Raw genomic sequence first — 24,409 nt, forward strand, 5'->3', positions numbered from 1 at the left:
CTCTTGTGCATAAACCTGTGTGGATGCAGCCCGGGAGAAAGGCCTGGAGCCCACACACTGAGGCTGCCCGCACTTGCCTGGCAATCTGTGCCAAGATTCCCCACTTCATACAGTGGGGAGGAAGATGATGTCCCTCTCCACAGAAGGGTAAGGAGACGTGGATCTATTTCAAGAAGTGGCTTTTAAAAGTCGCATTCACTTTTTTCCCTAAAACCTCTCCTGTTAAGAACAAAACATGTTCATTTAGAAAGTTCATAAAATGCAGAAGAATATAAGGAAAATAAAAGTTACCTGTAATCTCACAAAGTGCTAGCTTTTTGTATGGCAAAAAATCGAACCATATTGTCTCTTGAGAGATCAAGTAACCTTTTATTCTTCCTCCATTTTTGTGTTTCCGGCTGAGCACAGTGGGGGTAATTATTGAACCACTATTTCCCTCTCTTGTGTCTGGGCTTGAAGTCCTTGGCACAAGTAGGAAATAAAAGATGGCCCCAAGGCTAAATGGTGACCTTCAGGAAGTGGCCCTTACCCACTGCGTAGCAGGGGCCACCTGACCTGACCATGTGTAAGGCGGAGGGCATTCCTCCAGAAAGGCCCTCGGCTCCAGTGGCTGGCAAAGCCATCTCAACTGAGCTTCATTAGCATACTTGGGGGAGGAGGGTCTGAATTCCTCACTCCAGGGAGGCTGGCCGGCCACCTGGCCCCATTTGGCAGGGCTGCCGGGCTCCCGTGTCACTGCTGCATGGGCCATCTCGTCTGTCAAAACACTTCCTGCTGGCAGTCCAGTCTGGGACAGGAAACATGCTGTCCACACAGACCACAGCCGGCTGAGGCAGCTCTGTGAGACGCCTTCCTCTCTCCTCCCCTCTCTCCTGTTCTTTCCCCGCCATTCTCCCATCCTCCGCCCCTCCCCTTTCTCCTGTGCCACTACTCTTCTTCTTTTCCCACAACCCCTTGTTGTTTCTTGTTTTCCCTTTTCATCATCCCCTTTATTAGACACCTTTTCATCATGGCAATGTCAGCCTTTACCAATATGCAGATAGACACTCAGGCCCAGTCGCCTCATGGCACATCCGGGGCCACATTTCACACAGTTATTTGTGTATAAAGATGTTTTCTACCACACTGCTTACAGAAAGGTTGGAAGTAACATATATGTTGAGAAAAATGAGGAAAACGGTTAAACATGTTGGGGCATCAATGCCATACAATATTATTTCACCATTCACGTCATGACTAATTGAGACATTTGGCCTTGTTTGAATATCATATAATACACATTTTGAAGACAACTGAGGAAATCTGAACACTGACTAATATTAACGGTATGAAGAATATGTATTTTTTAGGTGTAATAATGGCATTTAAGTTATATCTAAAGGTAGTCCTGAAAAAAAAAAGGTAGAGTCTTATCTTTTGACACAAACTGAAATACTTACAGATTAAAGTATATGTGCCTGGAATTTGCTTAAAAATAACCCTGAGGAGATGGCTCACCTGGCTGGCTCGGTTGTTAAACATGCAACTCTTGATTCAGGTCACAATCCCAGAGTCTTAGGACGAAACCCTGCATTGGGCTCTACGTTGAACATGGAGCCTGCCTGGGATTCTCTCTCTCCCTCTCCCTCTCCTCCTCCCCTGCTCACTCATGCTTTCATGCTCTCTCTCTCTAAAAAAATCCTGAGGGGACAACGTTAGTGGGCACTGGTTGAGATGGAACAAGATTGGCTTTGAGTTGACTGTTGGAAGTTGAGTGATGAGTATATGGAGAATTATTATACTGTTCTCTCTACATAAAGTATGTAAAGCTTGAAACTTCCCGAGATAGAAAGTTTTAAAGGAAAGACATCAAAATGCTGTTACCTTTATATTATGAAATTAGATGGGTTTAGAATTAATGAAATAGACATAGGAGCCCTAAATAGCTGGAAAAGACAACAAAACTCCTGCTTTCAAGAAATCACAGGGATAGCTCAAGTTCTGTGCTCCCTGCTGGCTGGTGTGGGTCCCGTGGACTCCTCTCCATCCCCTTGGCCACCAAGGCCCAGCAGGGCACTGGCCTCATAAGCATGAGTGGACAGCCACTGCACTGAGTCCTACGGGCTTTCTCTCTTATTCTTAGATATATGGATTCACAACTGCAAGTGTTGAGTGTTACTGTAGTAAAGTTTCAAAATTCCCTTAAAAAGCAACACAGGCAGTGGCTATGTGAGAATGAACGTAAATTTCCTTCCACAGAGGAGAGCAACGGGGCAGCTGTCCAATGTTAACACAGTGTGCACTTATGGCCGGGGACAAACTTTTCACCATTAGCATTGCACACTGACTGAAGGGTGGTGTCTCCAATGAGCAGATGGAAATGACGACGATGTGCTCTGGAAAACTGCTGGATGGCCCAGAAAGTGGCTCCAGTGTTGATGGAGACAACCCCAAAGGCAGGTATGGTGAGTCTGACTAAAGTTGTTCCATGAAACTGGGGTGTGGGAGAGGAAAAAGCAGTATGAATAGGGAAATACACAACTTACCTAGTATTTGCTATAATACAGTCTTTTTCAAAGTATGTGCATCTAAATCAGTAAATTAAATGTTATAAGTAGACATGTGTGACCGTTTCATCTATGTCCCTGAAAACAGACGTATCCAAATTGGCTAAAACACGGCTTTGAATTTCCTCATTTGGGGCAGTCCTAAACACTGGGCTCCATGAGGGAGAAGGCCTGGCCATGCCATGCTGACATTTACCTGAGGAAGAGCCCTTCCAGGTGGCTACGTGGCTTCAGGTATGAACAGTCCAGGATGCAATACAGGGGATGACGCCTGGGTAGAAACACGGTTTCACCGGGATGTACTGGTGGGATGACCTGTAGTGACATGGAGAACCTCTCCACCAGCATCCTGCCAAAGCAAGGAGCCAGAGAGCCAAGGGTCAGGAGGCACACCTGGTCTGCAGCATAGAGGGAGGCCGGGAAGGCCTGCAGGTGCCCCTGCCCCGCAGCCAGGGCCTGGTGGAAACAAGACTGGGGGGGAGACAGCGCCACCTGCTGATAAAGAAGGAGCCTATGAGATGCAGACCAAGGAACTCTGCCATCCCACTCTCTGTCATGCACCCCAATCCCTTGCTTGGGACATTAGTCCAGGAGCCATAAGTCCTGGTCCCAAACCCAGCCCCACCCATTGGCTTTGTTCAGCTCAAACTTTCACTGAGTGCCCATGATGTGTAGGTGCCAGGTGCTGAAAGATGAGTCAGTCGTGGGCTGCCACTGCACGCCTAACAGAAAGGTAAACAAAATCACCACAATAGCCTTCAGCAAGTGGGCCAGCCACAGAGCTGCCTGCACGGTGCTGCCAGGGGCAGAGGAGAGAAGCTTTGGGTGCAGCCAGGGTCAGGGAGGGCATCTGCACAGTGAAGGAGCCTGGACTCTTCTTCTGGGGCACCAGTCCTCAGGCTTTTGTGATCAGGAGCAGACCCCAGGGAGGTCTGCTAAAATGCAGAGTCCTAGGCCCTGCCCTGCCTTGTGAGTCTGATTAGTAGATCAGAGCTGGGTCCCAGGGACAGGGAAGGAACAGAAAGAAGAGGGGACACATTCTAACTCTATAGGGAGAGGGAAAAATTTTCAGGATTTAACGACCCATTTAAGAGGGAATAGTGGGTGAAAACAGCAAGTTTCAGATAGGAAGTGTGTACGTGTGTGTGCATAGATATACACGCAGACATATGCACACACACATTCTTAGACACATTCAACAACCCACATGCATCTGATACACCCAAGTATGAGCTGGAGTCATCCCTAGGGAACAGGATTGGGGGGAGGGATAAGAGGAGACATTTCCTGTTTACTTCATACAACTGTGTTCTGCTTGATTTTTGTAGAGATATAACAGATACACAACACACATTTAACAACAATAATAGCAGCCAAATCAAACAAGCTACAAGCACTGCATCCCCTCCTCTTACTGGAGGATGGCCTGAGCCCTGACAGTGAACTTGGAGGGGGGACAGCACTTGGGGCTCCCGTCAGGGTCTGGGACGCGAGCAGCTGGCACTGGAAGTGGAGCAGTGTAGCTGGCAGCCCACCGCTCCCCAGATGAAATCTGTCTCACTTTCTGGCCAAGTGACCCAAGAAAAGGTGCTGACGCACGTCATAGGCTCATCCTGAGGATGAAGTGACACAACGCGTGGAAATGACATGAAAATACCAGGGAGATTCTGATCCTGGAGCCTTTTGCAAGCAGCCTCTGCAAACCATCACACAAATGGTAAAATGATCTTCTGTTTTGTTAATTTCTTTGCCATTATGAGTATTTACGGCTTAGGTTGTTTTTGTATTTTAAAAAAAGTACAAATTATTAAAAGTCTTTAGGAATTAGGCTCATCTGTAAAAGGGTCTTAGCCCTATCCCCCAAACGATCATACAAAGGGACTTTTGTGATATTAAATATAATGTATGTGCATTAAGAGTTCTGAGATGAGTCTTCCATGTCTAATTGGAGATTTCCTGTGCAGCCCCAAAGAAAGGATAAAGGATGATGTTGTAGTTTAAATATTCCCCCCTCCCCTGCCCCAGCACACATAAGGTCTTTTAACTTTAAGAAATAGAGAATGTAGGATGGCATCTATTCAAGATGCAAGCCAATCCTTAGAGCATGAGGGGATGTTCTGGCTCTGGAAGCTTGTGGGGGTCTCTTCTACAACGGGCATCTGTGGCAGTCATGTGACTCCTGGTTACAGACAACTGTTCTAACAGATGGTGGCTGGCCCCCAGCCCCAGCCTCACCCCTTCCAGACCCACATCTCTCCTTGGCCCCATTCACGGACGGAAGAGGCTGCTGGCTTTGTGTATCAGTGAGTAATTTTCTTTGAAGCAGAATGTTGAACTGTCCCATCAAAAATGATCCCACATCAAAACAACCACCTCAAAGTAGCTGTTGTCAAAAAGGCTTTCTCAAAGTACTACTTGAAAATGTCATGTGCCCAGAAAATCATCAGCGATTTCAAAGCCTGGAACACCTGGCTTAAGCCAGTTCCCCAGATAACTCCCTTCTGTGGGGAATTTCAAAACATCCAAGCCACGACTTCCAGAATCCTTCACTAGAAAGGTGAAAAGCAAGAATAGTTAATTCTTGCTATAGAGATTTTTAAAGAGGTTCAAAACGTTTCATTCCAAGGCGATCTATCCATTGAGTAGGACATCTGGGAACAAATCCATAAGTCCCAACTTAGACAGTTGTGTTTATCACTTATGTTGCCACCAAGGCACTCTTGTCCAAAGAGGCCTTAGCCCAAACCCAGTGGCTCCATTCAGTCTCCACACTCCACCACATCTGCCCTTTTGGGTTCACCATGTGACTTGCATGACATCCTTTCTCTGGGTCTCTAGGCAGCATGTGAGTAGCTCTCTAACTATCTGGGATGGCTGTTCAAATCTGAACACTCACAGATTTTCACAGTGGAAAGTAAAAGTTAAGAGGCAGGGGTCCTCCCAATCAAGGCCGTGGGTCAGCAAACTACAATCTGTGGCCAACTCCTGCCCATTTCTGTAAACAAGGTTTTATTGCAACACAGGCATGTTTATTCATTTATGCATTGTCTATGGGAGCTTCCCTGTTACAACAGCAGAGTTGAGTGGTTGCAACAGAGAGTGCATGGCCCTCAAAGCCTAAAATATTTACTATTTATGAACACAGAATTTGCTGATCCCTGCTCTAGCCCAGAGATGACTATCAGAAAAACTTGAGAAAAAAAAAAGCACACAGCCAGACAAGGTACTGCTCATAACCATGTCTGGGCAACAAAAGCAATGTAAACCATTTGGAGATCCTAAAATGGAGGCCCCAAAGGAGTCTGTATGTTATCACTCAACATTCCCTTAGTAAGTGGAGGCAGAATGCGAACTTAGAGTGTGCATGAAAACTTGACCTATCATTGCTTAGACCAATGCTTACTAACATAACTCAGGCTGACAGAAAAAGCAAAGCCTGAACAGGCAGATGCTCCAGGGCATGGTGACCAACTGCCTGCAGCCACATGGTCACATGAGGTGACCTCATTTCCTCAGACTCCACCCCAGCCCCTCCTGGAAACTGGGTTCCTGAGGAAAGGAGGGAGGGAGGAAGGCGGGGGGTTGGGGGGGGGGAGGAAGAAATGAGAGAGGGAGAGATGCAAGGGGGGAAAGGAAGAAAGCAAGAAAGGAAGAAAGGAGGGAGGGAGGGATGGAAGGAAGGAGGAACCAAGTAAAAGAAAGACATACAGAAAGATCTATTCTGACTTCATTTCCCCCTTCAGCTACTGTGCATTTTTCTCTTCCCACCTCTCCTCTTGTTCTCCTGTGGGACTATTCCAGTTAGGTTCGTCCCCAGCAACCCACCAGAGCTGCTTTTGTCAAGGTCACCATGACCTCTACATTGTGCCCTTGGGCCCCTGTTCTTCTCTCTATACACTCGCTCCCCAGGTGATCTCATCCAATTTGTGGCTTTAAACATCACCTACACATGGTGCCTCCCAAGCTTGCCTCTCCAGATGAGGGTATTCAAGCTGTCTCCCTGGTCTCACCTCTGGGATCCCCCAAATGAACTCCTGATCCCACAACTGCCCCACCCCAGCCTTCGTCACTTAGTCTTCCCCAAGTTAGACAACTCCAAACTTCCAGTTGGTCAGGCCCAATCCTAGGGGTCCCTTTCAGCTCCCCTCTTTCTCCCATACCCTCCCCATCCAGTTCACCAACAAATCCTCTCAGTTCCACCCTAAGAATATATCCAGAATTTGCCTACTCCTTAACCCCCCCACCCTCACTCCCAGCCACCCTCACTTCTCAAGATTACTGCCATGGCTCATTTGCCTGTCTTTCTTCTTCTGCCCTCGCCACACCCCACCCCCATGCTCCCCAGTCTATTCTTTTTTTTTTTTTTTTTTTTTAAATTTTTTTTTTCAACGTTTTTTATTTATTTTTGGGACAGAGAGAGACAGAGCATGAACGGGGGAGGGGCAGAGAGAGAGGGAGACACAGATTCGGAAACAGGCTCCAGGCTCCGAGCCATCAGCCCAGAGCCCGACGCGGGGCTCGAACTCACGGACCGCGAGATCGTGACCTGGCTGAAGTCGGACGCTTAACCGACTGCGCCACCCAGGCGCCCCAGTCTATTCTTGACACAGAGGCAGAGGATCCTGCTTGGAGCAGTGGCGGCCGGCTCACACAGGGAAAAAGCTCAGATGTCAAGCCCACCCTTATTCTCCCTGACCTCCTCTCCCCTGCCCTGCCCTCCCCTCCAAGGCTGCAGGTAAGTTCTCCCTGCAGGGCCCCCAGAGTTGCTTCGCCCCTCCTTCTTAGGGCTCTGCCAGAAGCCAGTCAGCTGCTCACCGAGGCCTTCCCTGACCCTCAAGCACAACCTCAGGCCTTCCACACTCCTTATACCACCTCTCTTTCTCCTGAGCACTCGTCACCTATCTTCACTCAGAAGGGCAGAGATTTCTGTCTGGTTTTGTTTCTGCTGAATCCCAAGGGTCTGTAGAAGAGCCTGGCACAAAGCTGGCGTTAATAGATGCTTTCTGGCTGGCTGGCTGGCTGGACAGGTGGATAGACGGGTGGCTAACAGGGTACCCTGAAGATGGATTCAACTGTGGTCCCTCAGCATCTCTGAGACACACTGGTTCAGGTAACACCAGCCCACCCCCAGCCAATGGCCCAGTTAAATCATGGCCAGCAGACCCCTGCCCACATGACAGCACTGACAAAAGCCATCTTCTTTTCTCCAGACAGGGGAAGATGAAAAATGTCATATGGCCATATCCTCCCCTTGAAAGACAGTTTTCTCTTAGACTGTAGTTTTGTGCAGTTATTTTCCCAAGAGATCTGGTTCTATAAATCTGAGCAGACAACCGGGGCAGAGCAGGCTGTGTTTTTATATCTCCATGTCCTCAAAGGCCCCCACTGGACGCTGACACACAGTAGGTAATCAAATATTTCTGTAACCAATGAATGAATATAAGGGTTTTTTGGGTTTTTTTTTTTAAATGTAGGTTTAAGAAAAGGAGGCAGCTTGATAACTCATAAATGTACACAAATTGCTGGTGAACTGTCTAAAACCGAGAGCCAGTTGACAATCCTGTGCCTTGAGAGGTGGCCCCCGCCCCCCCCAGAGTGGATGGGCCCTTGCCCCTTCCTGTGCCCACTACCCCCACCTGTGCTCAGGTGTGAGAGGCGCCTCATCTTCAGCCAGATCCAGGGAGTAGAGGTCAGGACAATCATGCAGAAGCAGCTTCTCTCGCTCCTGCTCTAGGGCCTGTTCCCTGCAGAGAGATGAGAGCCAACAACAGAGGTCAGCGCTGTCCCCAGTCATCCAACCCTGATACTGGGTTAGGCCTAGGAATGGGGGCCACGGCCCTGGACTCCTGCATAAAGGCCTTCAATGTTAGATTTGGACGGGGCAGGGGAGAGGCATCATGTTGCATCCATTGTGCTCTCTCTGAATAAGCAGATAAGAGCAGACAGGCCTCAAGGAAAGTTTTCACCACACAGCTTCAAACATGCCTCTGTTTGTGTGCCTTGTTTTGGATTTGCCCACTTTTTAACACATCAAGGCCTGTGCCTAGCTCCTTCTCCTCCTCCTGGGGTCGGGCCACACTGACCTGGAGAGGTCCCCAGGTTCATGGCTCCCAGAGCCCCTGACACATGGCCTGCCTCTCCAGCGCCAGGGGCAGTTCTCCAGGTCCTGCTCATTCCCTTCCTCTCCCTACCCTGTGGCCTCTAGCCCCAGAGGTCGGTTCCCACCACAGCCTGCATACCTACGATTATCTTGCTAGATACCTGACTCCCTCACCTCCCTCCTGCCCTAACCACACTAAACTCCCAAGCAGGTACAAGTGCATCCTTCGGCCTTCTGGATCCTTGCTTCCACAACAACCAGGGAGCCTCCCCAGCCCTTGTCCTCCCCCTCCAGGTGCTCGCCCTGACCTTCCCCAAAGATCCTCAGTTCCTAAAGATTTCATCTCCAGCCCAGGCCACTGTCTGGAGTTCAGATCCTCCTAGCCAGCCACAACTGGATGATTTCCAGCTGAATGTGCCCAGGATCCTTTGAAGCCACACGTCTGGGTCTGAATTCCCTTCCACACAGGTCCCAGAGCCCCAGCCACCCAGGTCAGCAGATTCATCACAGCCCTACCACCTTCCTCCCAAGACCCCACCCAATCACTATTCACCCTCCTTCCTCTCACCCTTCCCATCCATTCTCCATAATGTAGCCTGAGCGATCTCTGAAACACAGCAGGAATCACATCACTATCTCCTTAAAATTCTCCCAACTCAACCTTGTGTTCATGAGGCTTCTCGTGATCCAGCTGTGGTTCACATCTTGGCTGTACCTCCTGCCATGTGGACCACCAACCCCTACTCTCCAGTGCTGAGAATTCCAGTTCTAGTCAGCCACCAGAATTATCTGCTGTACCCACCTTCACATGTGTGGTCACCCATGCTGCCCCCCAAATCTTCTTATCCTCCAAAGTTCAGAGATAAGGATTACCTGTGGGGAGCCTCTTCTGACCCCCAGGTTAAATCAGGTGTCAGTATTCCAGGCCCCTCCACAGCAACTTTCCAGCATGGGAGATAGTGGAATCATTCAGTTAGATCTCCAGGTGAGAGGCTCCTGTACAATCACTTCCACCTATCTGGCACCTGGCACAGGACCTAGCCGAGTGAGAACCTCCCAGTGCCAGGTGCCTCGATGAGCTTTACTTGCCTGCATCACCATCGTGGCAATAGTTAGGCTATACATCTCCGTCAAAGCTGCCTGCCTTTTCCCCTTCTCGCCCACGGAACACTTGAGTGGGAGCTGAGAGGCTGCCACACGGGCATGAATTGGGCAGAAGAGAGCAAGGGATTCTCCTTGCATCCCACCCACAGTAACCCTGAACAAGGGCTCTGGATGTGGCAGAGGTCTGGGGCTCTCTGCCTTCAAGATGCCCCCCTGCGACTCGGCTGCCATACCACATGCTCACTATTGATCAGAGCACACAGGACGCTCCAGGAGACACGCTGTGTAGGAGTGCAGCAGGCTGCTTGATCCTGAGGCGAGTTTGCTAGGAGTCTTAGAGGACAACCACCCCCCCGCAAATTGCTGCCAACCCCATAGAATGAACATCCCAAGATGGACCCTTTTCCACGCTTACCGCTTCTCCTGTAGTAAGTAATCTAAGCTATTGGCATAGCTCTCCGAGGCTCCAGAGGTGAACTAGAGAAACAGGAGGTGAGAATGGGAGACAAACAGAAAGACAGACAGATAGAAGGGGAAAAAGAATAAAAGTTAATCTAAATTAAGCCCTTTATTTATTTTATTTTTCTGAATAGGCAACCCATTCAAATGATTAAAAAATCAAGAGGTATAAAGGCATATAGTAAGATGTCTTGCCTCACTGCATCCCCAGCCAGCCAGATCCCTCCCCACAGGTGACCACAGGTGTTTGCTCCTTGGTGTGCTTTCAGAGACATTTTATCCACAGACAAGCAAACAGTAGTACATTATAGACTCCCTTCTGCCACCACCCGTAACACAAATGGCAGCAAACTATGAACCCTATTTTATACTTTGCTCTGTTCAATGAGTAGGATGTCTTCCATTTTTTAAATTATTTAAATTCAAGTTAACATACAGTGTAGCATTGGTGTCACAAGTAGAACCCAGTGATTCATCACTTACACATAACACCCAGTGCTCATCCCACCAACTGACCTCCTTAATGCCTATCACCCATTTGGCCCATCCCTCCATCCACCTCCCCTCCAGCAACCCTCAGTTTGTTCTTGGTATTTAAGAGTCTCTTATGGTTTGCCTAATTAATAGTATGTCTTGAGAGCATTCCATATCAATACTAAAGAGATAAGTTAAAAAAAAAAAAAACAAAACCTTTCGGGGCCCCTGGTGGCTCAGTTGGTTGAGTGTCCAACTTAGGCTCAGGTCATGATCTCACGGTCTGTGAGTTCGAGCCCTGCGTTGGGCTCTGTGCCAACAGCTCAGAGCCTGGAGCCTGTTTCGGATTCTGTGCCTCCCTCTCTCTCTGACCCTCCCCCGTTCATGCTCTGTCTCTCTCTGTCTCAAAAAAAATAAATGAACGTTAAAAAAAAAATTTAAAAAGCCACCACAAACCTTTCTAATGTAGGACTAGAACATAATATATTAATTCCCTAGTGGTGGGCATTTAGATTACTGACAATCTTGGGCTATTACAATAATTAAGTCCTATTCTCAGAATAAACTTCCTGGATCCGTGTCCCCACAGTCTACCTATAAACAGCTATATATTCTCACCTAGCTTAAAGCTCATCACTAAAGTTTCCATTTAGGCATGTCAATCCACTGACTAGAGTTAGCCCAAGTCTTTGTGCCTGGCCTAGCCTAGACCCAGGCACCGAGGTCCCTCTTTTCCCCAAGTGGATAACCCCAACCTTAGCCTCAAAAGCCTTGAAGGCTCCCACACAGAAGTGGGATCCAATTTGGCACCACCCCAAGCCATCTGTTAGCAGGGACTAGCAGCAGATATAAGGGGAGAGATGCATCCTAGCCACAAGGGTTCATAGATGGGGAGAGGTTGGGGGTATGCAGTTGAGGAGGGGTGGTTAGGGGGCGGTGGCCGACAAAGGGCAGTTGGGATATGGCCAAGGGAGAATGGCCAAAAAGGGGGTGGTCTGGAGGTGACTGAGGAGAGGTAGCAAGGAGAGGAGGCCAAGGGGTGGCTATTGGCTTACCAAGGTGTGGGTGTCCACCACTGGAGCTGTAGCCTTCTGGCTTGGGCCTGCCATATTCCAGAACAGCTCCTCCAGTGAGGTCAGGCTCCCCTGGGGGTCCAAGTCCTGGGGCTCCTGGCCTAACTCCTCAGGCAGCTGGGGAGCCCATGTCCTCAGGCCCTGAGGGCCCCCTGGGCCTACCCACCTCTGTGCTGGGGCCCCCTTGCTGGCCTGTGGTACCCTCAAGTTCAGGAACTCTATGGGTGGTGGGCTCCAATCAGTGGGGAACATGTCCCCGGCTGCATGCACTTTGTGCTTCTTTGACAATTTGGGATTTGGAGCTGAGGTGGGACTGCAGCGCCGCCGGGTGGGGTGGAGGAGCCCCTGGTGCAGAGCATGGTCGAAGCAGCTCCTCTTCAAGTTAGGCAACAGGGTGGGTGCCACAGCGGCTGCCTGGACCCCTGTGGAGGGGACAGAATATCATGGTATTCCACCACCTGCCCACCACCATCCCAGCCACCGTGCCATGCTGGGTGAGGAGAGGGGACAACTCAAGATTGCTGTGGGCAGGATGCAAGGGGAACACCTCAACCATGGGTTGTCCACTTCCTTGTGGCCCTAAGCCTCAGAATGGCTCTACCTGTACAGGTAAGAGTGCCTACCTTCTCTCTGAGGAAGGGCTAGCAGAGTCTTCTGGGGCCTGGCCATCTGCAAACTGCTGGACGTTCTGTCCTAGAAAGAACGGCTTGTCAGGTGAGGTGAGCCTCCAGAAGAAAGCTAAATGCTCTGAAGCCCTAGATTCCCTAGAGAGGAGGGCAGGGCCCACTGGTGCCCAGAAGGGAAATCCCCCTCCAGTTCTACCCCAAGGACCAAGCTTGTGCACCATGAAGATCAAGTTGCTGAGGTGAAAGGGGCTCCATGTGACCTCTCATTTCAAGGATGTGATAGGCAAGTGTAAGGACATCGACATTTTTTTAAAACCTGCATAAAATCAAAACTAGCATAGGTCCACAGGAAAGTTGTGTACTGAGAAGACACTCTGCATGTCTTGCTTGTTTGGTGTCACCCCCATAAAGGTTGTTTGTTCCCAAGGGACAGAGCAGGGCTATTTAGTCCCCGCCATTTTCCCAGAACCAGCACAGACCTGGCACACAGTAGGGCTTGGTGCGTTTCTGTTGAATGAATGAGTTAAAGATACCCAGAGGTGGTACAACAAGCCCCCTCCAGTGTTAGGAGCTGCCCGTCCTCAGCTAAGATGGGCCATGCCTCACACACACAGACACCTCTCATCATATCAGGCTCAGGATCAGATCAACTGAAATGCAGATGAAAGGCGAATATCTGAATGAGCTAATGACCAAACGAAACAACCATTTACAAAAAACACAAACACTAACTCAACAAGGATTCAAACTCAACAACAGTGGAAGACACTCAAATCAGTATGACTCTGAAGTATTCTTCAATGACAATGAAATCATAAAAAATTAAAAATTCATAATAACAAATGTTGACAAGGCTATGAAGAAATATATTGCTGTTAATACTGTAAAATGATTTATTCTTTCTAGAGAGCAATTTATCAACATAAAAATAACTGCAAGATGCGCCTGGGTGGCTCAGTTGGTTAAGCGTCTGATTCTTGATTTCGGCTCAGGTCATGATCTCACCATTCATGAGATGGAGCTCCGCATGGGGCTCTGTGCTGACAGCGGAGAGCCTGCTTAGATTCTCTCTCTCCCTCTCTCCCTTTGTCCCTCCCCCGCTCTCTCTCTCTCTCTCTCAAAATTAATAAATAAACATTAAAAAAAATAACTACAAAAATGTTCACCTGGGAGAAGGGAACCCCAGAAACTTGTTCCTCCACGAAAGCAATAATTAAGCGGACAAAATCTGTCAGAACCAATACTTACAGAACTCTGGAATCTAACAAGAAACTGATAACAACCAGGGAATGAAGGCTTAATGAAGAAAGAAGCTGCTAAATTTCAGTAAAATTATGTTTGGGCTTTTGAACTTACCCGCCTATCATCCCCCACCCCCAGCTAAGAGGCAGTTGTGGAGGCTGTGTTCCCGGTGTGGCTTGCTGGTGCCACGGGGGCAAGATAAACTTTATTCTCAAAGAATTGTGGTGGTGTGTTTTGACCTGTCTCCTGGTGGCTCCCGGCTCCCCGGGGGATCAACTCATCAACTCTGGGTCTTACCTTTGTTTTATCCCACTTGGAACTTTCTCAGGGCTGGAGTGGCCTCCGGGGCAGTTGAAAGTATTTAAAAACAAGGGGACCACCACAACCACCTGGGGCAAGGGATAACAGGTAGGGCAAGCAGCAGGCAGTCTGCAAAGTCTGAAAAGGAAGAGGCTGAGGAAGGAGATACATGTTGGAGTAAAAGTTTTAAAAAGCTCCCACGTAAACCCGAGAGTCCAGAAGGCCACATGATTGCCCAGGGTTAACACGTGCTTAGGAAAGACCTGAGAAGACCGTAAGTTTTTACCTCTGGCTGATCATTAGGCTCCACATAAGCAGAAAGTGAAGGCTTGGGCAGAGTTGCATAAGGTCTGCCTAAGCTTTGAAGGAGTACTCCAACACAGAACCAATCTCTAAAGACCAGAAGAGCTTTATTGTGGTGGTGGCGGAGGCAGCATTTAAGGGACTTTCTAACAACTTACCAGTTAACCACCAAGTTAAAGGAACTGGGACTTTAGTGACTACACACAACAAAATAATAATGTCTTTACAAAAATAGCTTAGAAAAATCACTAAACAAACAACTACAACTCACAGCAACCAGCAACAGCAAATTCAGGTGGGGGGTAATCCTATTCACAGAGTTACTGCATTATAATAGTCAAAGTGGACAATTTTCAACAAAAATTACAAGGAATACAAAGAAATAACAAAGTATGGCCCATTCAAAGACAAAAAAAAAGAAAGGAAAGAAGCCGTCCCTAAGAAAGCCCAGGCACTGGACTTATTAGACAAAAACTTTAAATCAACTGCCAAATATGCTCTAAGAACTGAAGGAAACCATGACAAAGAACTAAAGAAACCAGGGGAGAATAAGGTCTCACCAAATAGAGGATATGAATAAAGATAAAGAAATTCTAAAAAGGAAGTAGACAGATGTTCTGGAGTCGAAAACTATAAAAATTGAAATGAAAAACTAAGTAGAAGGCTTCAACACCAGATGTGAGCTAGCAGAAGAATCAGTGAACTTTTATTTGGGTCAATTGAGATGATCAGTTCTGAGGAACAAAATGAAAAAAAGAATAAGATGAACAGGGCCTCAGAGACCAGTGGGACACCATTAATTATATCAATATATGCATAATAGGAGTCCAAGGAGTAGAGACAGAGATGGCAGGGGTGGGGTGGGTGGGGTAGAGGGGGACAGAAAGAATATTGCACTTCCAAGAAGCTCAACAAATTCCAAGTAGGATAAATTCAAAGAGATCTACACCTAGATACGTCATAATGAAACTTTTAAACACCAGGGAGAGAATCTAAAAAGCAGGAAGAGACAATGCTTCATCACCTACAAGGGAGTCTCAATAAGATTAACAGGTGATTTCTTATCAAAAACCATGGAGATCAGCAGACAGTGAGATGAAATATCCAAAGTAAAGACAGAAAAGACTATGGACCAAGAATGCTGTCTCCCACAAAACTATCCTTCAAAAAAGGAGAAATGAAGATATTCCCAGATAAACAAAAACTGAGAAAATTTCTTTCTAACAAATTTGTTCTATCAGAAATACTAAAGTATATCCATCGGGGTAAAGTGAAAGGAAGGATATTAGAGAGTAACTTGAATCCACATGAAAAAAAAGAACAGTGATAAAGATAAGAACATGGGTATACATAAAAGACAGTATAAATGTAGTTTTTATTTGTAACTCTTTTTCTCCTATCTTATTTAAAATACAACTGCATAAAGCAATAATTACAAATCTGTCTTTATGGGAAAACAATGTCTAAAGATATAATTTACATGACAATAACAGCACAAAGGAGGGGGTGGGAATAGAGCTATATAGTTGTGAAATTTTGTATCTTATTGAAATTAAGTTGGTATTAATCTGAACTAGACTGTGAACTATGTGATATTTATAGGTAAGTAAAAATGCAAGTATTACTGTATTTTTGGTTTGTAATTCTTCTCCTTTCCATATTGATTTAAAAGACAAATGCATAAAACAACAATTACACATCTATGTTAATCAACACACAATGGTTCAAAGATGTAATTTGTTACAATAAAAACATAAAGGGGAGGGATGGAATTGTATAGGAGCAGAGTTTTTGTATATATTGAAGCTAAATTGGTAATTTTTTTAAAGTTTATTTATTTATTTTGAGAGAGAGAGAGAGAGTAAGTGGGGAAAGGGCAGAGAGAGGGAGAGACAGAATCCCAGCAGGCGCTGTGCTGTCAGCACAGAGCCTGATGTAAGGCTCGAACTCACAAACTGTGAGATCATGACCTGAGCCAAGATCAAGAGTTGGACGCTTAACCGACTAGGCCACCCAGGCGCCCCTGAAGCTAAACTGGTATTAATTCAAACTAGTCTGTTACAAATTTAAGATATAAATTATACTTTCCAAGGTAGCCACTAATAAAATAATTGGAAACAGAAATGAGCAAAGAGCCAAAATGGTACACTACAAAACAGCCAATTAAACATAAAAGAAGGCAGTAATGGAGGAATTGAGGAACAAAAAAGATGTAAGGTACACAGGAAACAAAATAGCATAATGGCAGAAATCCTTTCATATCAATAACTAGCTTAATTGTAAATGGAGTGAGCTCTCAAATCAAAAGGCAGATATTACCAAAGTAAATTTAAAAAACATCCAACTACATGCTATCTGCTAAAGACTCACTATAACCACATAGGTTGAAGGTGAAAGGAAGAGATACCCCATGCAAATAGAGACCCAAAGACAGCTGAAGTAGCTATACATTAGTATTTGTCTGGTATTAACCAGACAAAATAGACTTTAAGTCAAAAATTACTGAGACAAAGAAAGCCTTTATATATTGATGTAAGGGTCATTCATCAAGAAGACATAACAATTAGGGGTGCCTGGGCAGCTCAGTCAGTTAAGCATCCATGACTCAGGTCATGATCTCACAGTTTGGGAGTTTGAGCCCCATGTCGGGCTTGCTGCTGTCAGTGCCGACTTTGGATCTTCTGTCCCCCACCTCTCTCTGCCCACCTGACTCTCATGTGCTCTCTCAAAAATAAATAAACATTAAAAAGAAAAGACATAACAATTATAAACATACATGCAACTAAAAACAGAGCTCCAAAATATGGAAGCAAATTGGCAAAGCTGAAGGGAGAAATAGTTACAAAATGACAGCTGAAGGATTCAATATCCTCTTTTCAATAATGTAACTAGATAGAAGTTCAAAAGAAAATATAAGATCTGAACAACACCATGAACCAAGTAGAAATAACAGACATCTACAGAACTCTTCACTCTGCAATAGCAGAATACACATTCTTTGCAAGTACACATGGAATTTTCTTCAGCATTGATCATGTTAGGCCACAAAACAGGTCTCAATAAATTTAAAAAGACTGAAATCCTAAAAAGCATCTTTCCTGATCACAATAGAAACTAGATGTAAAAAACAAAAGTGGGAATTTCACAAATATGTAGAAATAAAACAACACTTAAGTAACCAATGGATCCAAGAAGAAATCATATGAGAAATTAAAAAATACTTAGAGGTAAGCGAAACAAACATACCAAAATGTATGGGATGCAGTGAAAGCAGTGCTCCCAGGAAAATGTATAGCTGTAAACACCTGCATTAAAAAAGAAGATTGTTAAGGGATGCCTGGGTGGCTCAGGTCATGATCTCACAGTTCATGAGTTCAAGCCCTAGGTTGGGGTCTGTGCTGACAATTCAGAGCTCAGAACCTAGAACCTGCTTTGGATTCTGTGTCTCCCTCTCTCTCTGGCTCTTACCCACTCATGCTCTGTCTTTTTCTCTCTCAAAAATAAATAAACATTATTAAAAAAAAAGAAGTTGTTAAATCGGTAACTTAACTTTATACTGTAAGGAACTAGAAAAAGAAAAGCAAACTAAACTCAAGGCTTGCAGAAGGCAGGAAACAATGAAGATTGGTGGGGAAGCAAAAGTAGAGAACAGAAAAAAAAAAAAAAAACCAATAGAGATAATCAACAAAGCCAAAAGTTGGTTCTTTGGAAAGACCAACAAAATTGACAAACCAAACCAGACTGACCAAAAAAAAAAAAAAAAAAAAAAAAAAGAGAGAGAAACTCATATTACTAAAATCAGAAATGAAAGACATTACTATCAACCTCAGAAATAAAAATGATTAAAAGGGAGAATACCATGAACAACTGCACAAATTAGGTACCTAGGTGAAATGGACAAATAATATACTTAGGAATAAATTTAGGAAAATTTAAACTCTGAAAATGACAGAACATTGTTGAAAAAAATTAAAGAAGACGTACCTTAATAGAAAGACATCTTGTATTTGTGGACTGGAAGGCTTAATATCATTTAAGATGGTAAACTCCTTGAAGTGGTCTACAGAATCAATGCATCCCTATCAAAATCCCAAAGGCCTTTTGGGGCAGAAATGGAAAAAGCAATTCTAAAATGCATATAAAAACACAAGGGACCTTGAAGAAATTTTGAAAAAGAAAAACAAAGTTGGAAGACTCAAATTTTCTGATTTCTAAACTTACTACAAAGGGTGGTGGGAGAAACAGGCAAACCATAAAAGAGACTCTTAACTGTAGAGAACAAACTGAGGGTTGCTGGAGAGGAGGTGGGTCGGGGTTGGGCTGCATGGGTGATTGGTACTATGGAGGGCACTTGCTGGGATGAGCAGTGGGTGTTGTACGTAAGTGATGAATCACTAAATTCTATTCCTGAAACTAATATTACACTATATGTTAACTAACTGGAATTTAAATAAAAACTTGAAATGAACAAAAAACCTCAAAAGGCACAGTAATCAAAACAGTGTGGTACCAGCAAAAGGGTAGACATATATATCAATGGACTAGAACTGAGACTCCAGAAATAAATATATACATCTATGATCAATTGATTTTCAACAAAGATGCAAGATCTTTTAAAGATTTTAGACTCTCTTCAACAAATGGTGCTAAAACAACTGGACATCCATATGCAAAGGAATGACACCAGACCCTTGTCTCACCAGATACCACACAACAATTAACTCAAAATAAATGGAAAATCTAAATATAAGTATTAAAACTATACAACTCTGAGAAGAAAAGGCAGGGGTAAATCTTTATGACTCCAGGTTGGCCAACATGGTTTCCTAGATATGATACCAACACAGGCAGCAGCAACAACAACAACAACAACAACAACAACAAGATATATTGGATTTCATCAGAAGTTAAAAATTTTCCCTTCAAAGGCTACTACTAAGAAAATGAAAAGACAACCTACAGAGTGGGACAAAATATTTGCAAATCATATAAGTCTGATAAGGGTTTAGTATCCGGAACATATGAAGAACTCTTACAACTTAACAATAAAAAGACAAAAAATCCAGTTAAAAAGTAAGCAAGAGATTTGAATAGGCATTTTCAGAAGAATCTATACAAATGGCCAAAAAGCACATGAAAAGATGTTCAATGTCATTAACCACTTTATTAGGGAAGTGCAAATCAAAAACATAATGAGACACCACTTCACACCCAGTAGGATGGCAGCCAACCAACCAACCATTCAATCAATAACTAGTGTTGGTGAGGACTGGAGAAACTGGAACCCTCATCCACTGCATGTGTGAATGTAAAATGGTGCAGCCCTTGTGGAAAAGAGTCTAGTAGTTACCCAGTAAGTTAGACATAGAATTACCATTTGACCCAGTAATTCTACTCAAGGTAGAAATGACAACAGGTACTGAGACAAATCCTTCCACATGAATGTTCACAGTGGCACTACTCACACAGGCGAAAGGTGGAAACAGTACAAATGTCCATCAACTACTGAGTGGATAAACAAAATACAGGACAGCCATACAATGGATTATTGAGTCACAAAAAGGAATGAAGCACTGTTATATGCTATAACAATGGATAAACCTCATAATCATTATGCTTAGTGAAAGAAGCCAGACACAAAGGTCTCCTATTGTATGGACGATTCTCTTTACATGAAATGCCAGAATAGGCAAATCCATAGAGACAGAAAGTAGATTAGTGGTTTCCAGGTGCTGGGTGCTGGGGTGGAAGAGGGAAGGGCGGAGAAATGGGGCGTGACTGCTCAATGGGTACAAGGTCTCTCCTTTTTGGATGATGGGAAAACACTCTGGAACTCAACAGTGCCAATGATTGCACAACACTGTGAATTTACTAAATGCCCCAGAATTTCAAAATGATTAAAACTGCAAGTTTTATGCTATGCATATCTTACCACAAGAAAGGACAAATAAATATACAAATTATTCGGGGGTGGGGTGGGGAAATACACGTGAAATTACGTGAAATAAGTAGAGGACAGCATAACTTGGTAGAAATCCTGGAATAAAAAAAAGTACTTATACATGAAATAACCACATTAAGGATTTATGGGTGCAATTTTTGCACAATTGTTAAATAATGAACTATTCTAAATTTGTGCCTAAGTACTGAAAGGCAGCATCAGATGTTCGTAGGGGCCCAGTAGGAAAAGGAAGATACTAAGAATTATCCTCTGCCCTGGTTCTGACACCTTGCCCTCCTTTGGACCTTTAGAGAGGTGTTGCCCATGACTGCCCATCCTTCCGTTCACCAGTGGAATTTTTTGTTTTTTTTTTCTGCCTTCAAAAACAACCAGTTTCTTTTCCTTCTACACCCTCTTTTCCTTCCAGTCCTTCCTGAACATCGCTTCTGATTCAACCTTCTTAGACCTAGGGCATCAACTCAATTGTGTAACTTCCTCTGCTCAGAAGCCACTGCTGGACAAAGGTGTACCAGGACTCTTCAGAAGGTGATGAAAATATCCTTTATCTTAATCATGGTAGTTGTTACTCAAACTAAATACATTTGTCAGAGCTCACTGAACTGCACATCTACAGAGAGTGAATTTTACTGTAATGAAATTACAGCTTGATAAACCTAACTTATCTTCCACTTAGCAAAAGTGGAAGTTGAGACCAACTTTTCAACATATAAAATTATTTCCACATTAGAAACCATCTGGAGGGATGCACAAGATGCAAATTCTGTTAAATGAATGAAAATGCTCTTGGGATGACCAAAGCCATCTTTGTGTTATGAAGTGTCCCTTGTTGGCCTTCCCAGTTCCATGAGGCTTCCTAAGGTGCTCCTGACAAGGAATCACTGAACTTCCCCTTGCAAAGGAGTGTGATCGGGTGTGGCCAAGGCTCTTAGGAGTCCTGATGGTATATGCTCTCCCTCTGGGGTGATTCTTGGGCCAAGATGTGTTTTGTACCTAGGAGGCACCTTTGGGCTTGGGGAAACAAAAAGGACCAGAGAGGGGCCCAGGGTAAAGAGAGCCAGAAGGATGCATGACCCAAGCAGAAGATACAGTCTTGGATAGGGGGGCAGTTTGTCCATAAGACCCACAGAACAGGAGGGCAGGCAGGGTGTCAGGGCAAAGAAGCATCAGGGTGCATGAACTAGCTTGGGCTGCCATAACAAATACCACAGGCTGGGGGGCTTAAACCACAGACACTTATTTTCTCACAAAATAAAGGCTCTCTGGAGGCTCAAAGTCCAAGATCAAGGTGTCGGTAGGGTTGGTTTCTTCTGAACCACTCTCCTCGGTTTGTGCATGGCCATCTTCTGTGTTGCCACATGGTTTCTGGTCTATGTCCTAACCTTCTCTCCTCATAAGGATACCAGTCCTATTGGATTAGGATCCACCCCGAACGACTTCATTTAGCCTTAATTATCTGCTTAAAGGCCTTATCTCCAAATACAGCCACATTCTGAGGTAGTTAAGACTTCAACCTATGAATTTTAGGGGGTCAATTTAGCCAATAATAGTGTATTTGGCACCAACAGCCCTGAGCTCCATAGAAGGTGGTGGAGGCCTCTGCAAACATTAAAAATCCTTTGTTTGTATCAGAAAGGGTGATACTGAAAGTCCAAGAGCTTTCCAATGTTCCTGATTTGGCACCACTTTGCTGCCAACATGGCCATGACATGAGCATGATCGACGAGACATCATCAGCTCAAGCAACCAAAACTTGTGACATTCTAACCAAACTCTCAATGGTTTAATATGTAAGTGGGATCTCAGGTAAAGATCAGCAAAAGAATTTGCCCTTATAACCAGAAGTATCTGAGAAGCTGTCTGGTCCATAAATAACCAATGTCTATGTTCCTAAGGACCTGAGGAGATTAAGACCTTGCAGAGGATGAGAAATATGCACAGAGAAGGAGGTGTAAGCACAGTGATCATACCTCCTGCTTTTTTATAGAAGCATTTTAACAGACAAATGGCAAAGGTGGTCAGTAGCAAAGTTTGTAAAATCCTATAAAAGTTAAAAGAACAATAAAATATTTCCTTGCTTACTGATCATACAAGGAAAAGGGCTTTGGGAAATAGCCTGGCAGTTCCCCAAATGGTTAAACACAGAGGTACCATATGGCCCAGACATTCCATTTCTAGGTATAAATGAGAGAGAAATGAATACATATGTCCACACAAAATCTTCTCCATTAATAATAATCCAGCAATATTTTTCACGATAGCTAAAAAGTGGAAACAACCCAATGGCCATCAGTTGTTGAAAGGACAAACAAAATGTGGTATATCCATATAATGGAGTATTATTCAGCTATAAAAATGAAGTACTGACTCATGCTACAACATGCATGGACCTTGAACATAATACATAAAATGAAAGAAGCCTGACTTATAAAACCACATCCTGTGTGGTTCCATTTGCATGAAATGTCCAGAACAGGCAAATCCAGAGTGTTATAAAGCAGATTAGGGCTGGGAGAGAGAAGGGAAGTTGGGGGGTGACAGGTAAGGGATGCAAGATTTATGTCTGGGGTGCTGAAAATGTTCTAAAATTGATTTCAGAACATGGATGACTTGTATGGTATGGAGTTATATCTCAATAAACTAGTTTTTTACTTGTTTTTAATTTTTATTTTTAATAATTGATTGATTGATATTTGACAGAGAAAGCAAGCCAGCACACAAGTGGGGGAGAGGGGCAGGGAGGAGAGAGAGAATCTCAAGCAGGCTCCATATTCAGCATGGAGCCCGATGCCAGGCTTGATCCCATGACTGTGGGATCATGACCTGAGCCAAAATCAAGACTTGGATGCCCAACCGACTAAGCCACCCAGGCACCCCTCACCTTTTTATTTGAAAAACCTTTTTTTTTTTCTTTTAAAGAAAGTACAAGTAAAGTAAAACTGAAGGTCCACGCTGCTATCGCTGTTAACCTTCCAAGAGGACAAAGGAGTGAGGCATCGGGAAGCTGGAAAACATGCTAAAAGCCCTTCTCATTATAGATGCTACCGAAGAAGCAAGAAAGAAAAGAAAGAAACAAAGAATAAAAAGTATCACTAAAATCTCCCAGTAATATTCTATGCAAGTGATTATGCCTTTTGAGAATACAGGGTTGGGGGGTTAGGGCTGTTCTTTAAAAACCCTTTTACTTGGGGAACTGAGAGTATACCAAGTTGAGTCTGGAACAGTTGCTAAAGACAAGAAAACTGCCCTGCCCCAAGTAAATGTTTCAGTGTTCAGAAGTCCACAGAGATGATAAAATATAAAAAGAATCAGAAACTGCTGATGCATTGAGACCAAGTCTATGCGGCAAAAACTACGCGCAACTGGGACGGTGGGAGGGAAGGATATTTTCTGCTTTTCAATTGGTTTCTTTTCTGAGCACAAGTGCTTTCTATGTCCTCCTAACAATGCAGGGCCCACTAAGTGTGGATACACAACACCAGCCTTTGTTCCACTTCAGAGTTGACAGTTTTTGCTATTCCAGTTTTGGCTGTTCCTCAAGATCATGAAAAGCAGCACACTCTGGTTTCTGAAAGTTCAGTAGGTCACTGCTCCAGATGGAGCACCCAAGACGGAGGGGCGCTTTAAAGTATAAAAGAGGAGTAAATGTGTCATTGCTGCCTGAGGAAACGTACCATGTCTCAGCCCCTACTCTTCACCCGCACAACACTTCATGTATTTTTACCACACTGATGACTTAGTTCTCTTGAGTCACTGAGGTGCACAGATGAAGTCTTGTCTCCATATCCCAGTGACCAGCCCAGGGCCAGTGCAGGCTGGATTCTCAGAAAATGAGGTAGTTGATGCTAATGCACATTTATATGTGCTTTAGTTGGCCTGGGCTTCTATAACAAAATATGGGCATACAAAGAGATATTGCAGGTTCCATTCCAGACCACTGCAATACAGTGAATATGGCAATAAAGTGAGTCCAATGGGTTTTTTGGTTTCCCAAGGCATATAAAGGTTATGTTTGCACTGTACTGTAGTCTATTAAATGTGCAACAGCATTGTGTCTGAAAAAAACAATGTCCATACTTTGGTTAAAAAATAATTTACTGCTAAAAACTGGTAACTATCATCTGAGCTTTCAGCAAGTCCATTGTTTTGCTGGTGGGGGGGCGGGTCTTGCCTTAATGTTGCTGGCTGCTGACTGATCAGGGTGGTGGTTGCTGAAGGCTGGG

General features: G+C 44.6%; 1 protein-coding gene across 6 annotated transcripts in view; it reads right to left on the minus strand.

The window, feature by feature from the left end:
- The window catches only part of FAM178B (family with sequence similarity 178 member B), a 114,750-nt gene that overhangs the window by 79,541 nt on the left and 10,800 nt on the right, over positions 1 to 24,409 (minus strand). For 5 of the 6 annotated variants that reach the window (XR_009602595.3, XR_009602591.3, XM_060607936.2 and 2 more), the window contains exons 2-6: positions 12,380 to 12,449; positions 11,739 to 12,178; positions 10,166 to 10,227; positions 8,183 to 8,290; positions 2,743 to 2,895 (exon numbers count right to left, since the gene is read on the minus strand). Coding sequence is in view for 3 of the 6 variants with exons in the window: in XM_060607936.2 (XP_060463919.2) it covers positions 2,743 to 2,895; positions 8,183 to 8,290; positions 10,166 to 10,227; positions 11,739 to 12,178; positions 12,380 to 12,449 (833 nt within the window). In the remaining 3 variants the exon portion in view is untranslated. The remainder of the gene's footprint in view (positions 1 to 2,742; positions 2,896 to 8,182; positions 8,291 to 10,165; positions 10,228 to 11,738; positions 12,179 to 12,379; positions 12,450 to 24,409) is intronic. The other variant, XR_009602603.3, reaches the window with a different exon arrangement.

Source organism: Panthera onca, chromosome A3 (assembly GCF_046562875.1).
Source record: "Panthera onca isolate mPanOnc1 chromosome A3, mPanOnc1 haplotype 2, whole genome shotgun sequence".
Taxonomy (NCBI): domain Eukaryota; kingdom Metazoa; phylum Chordata; class Mammalia; order Carnivora; family Felidae; genus Panthera; species Panthera onca.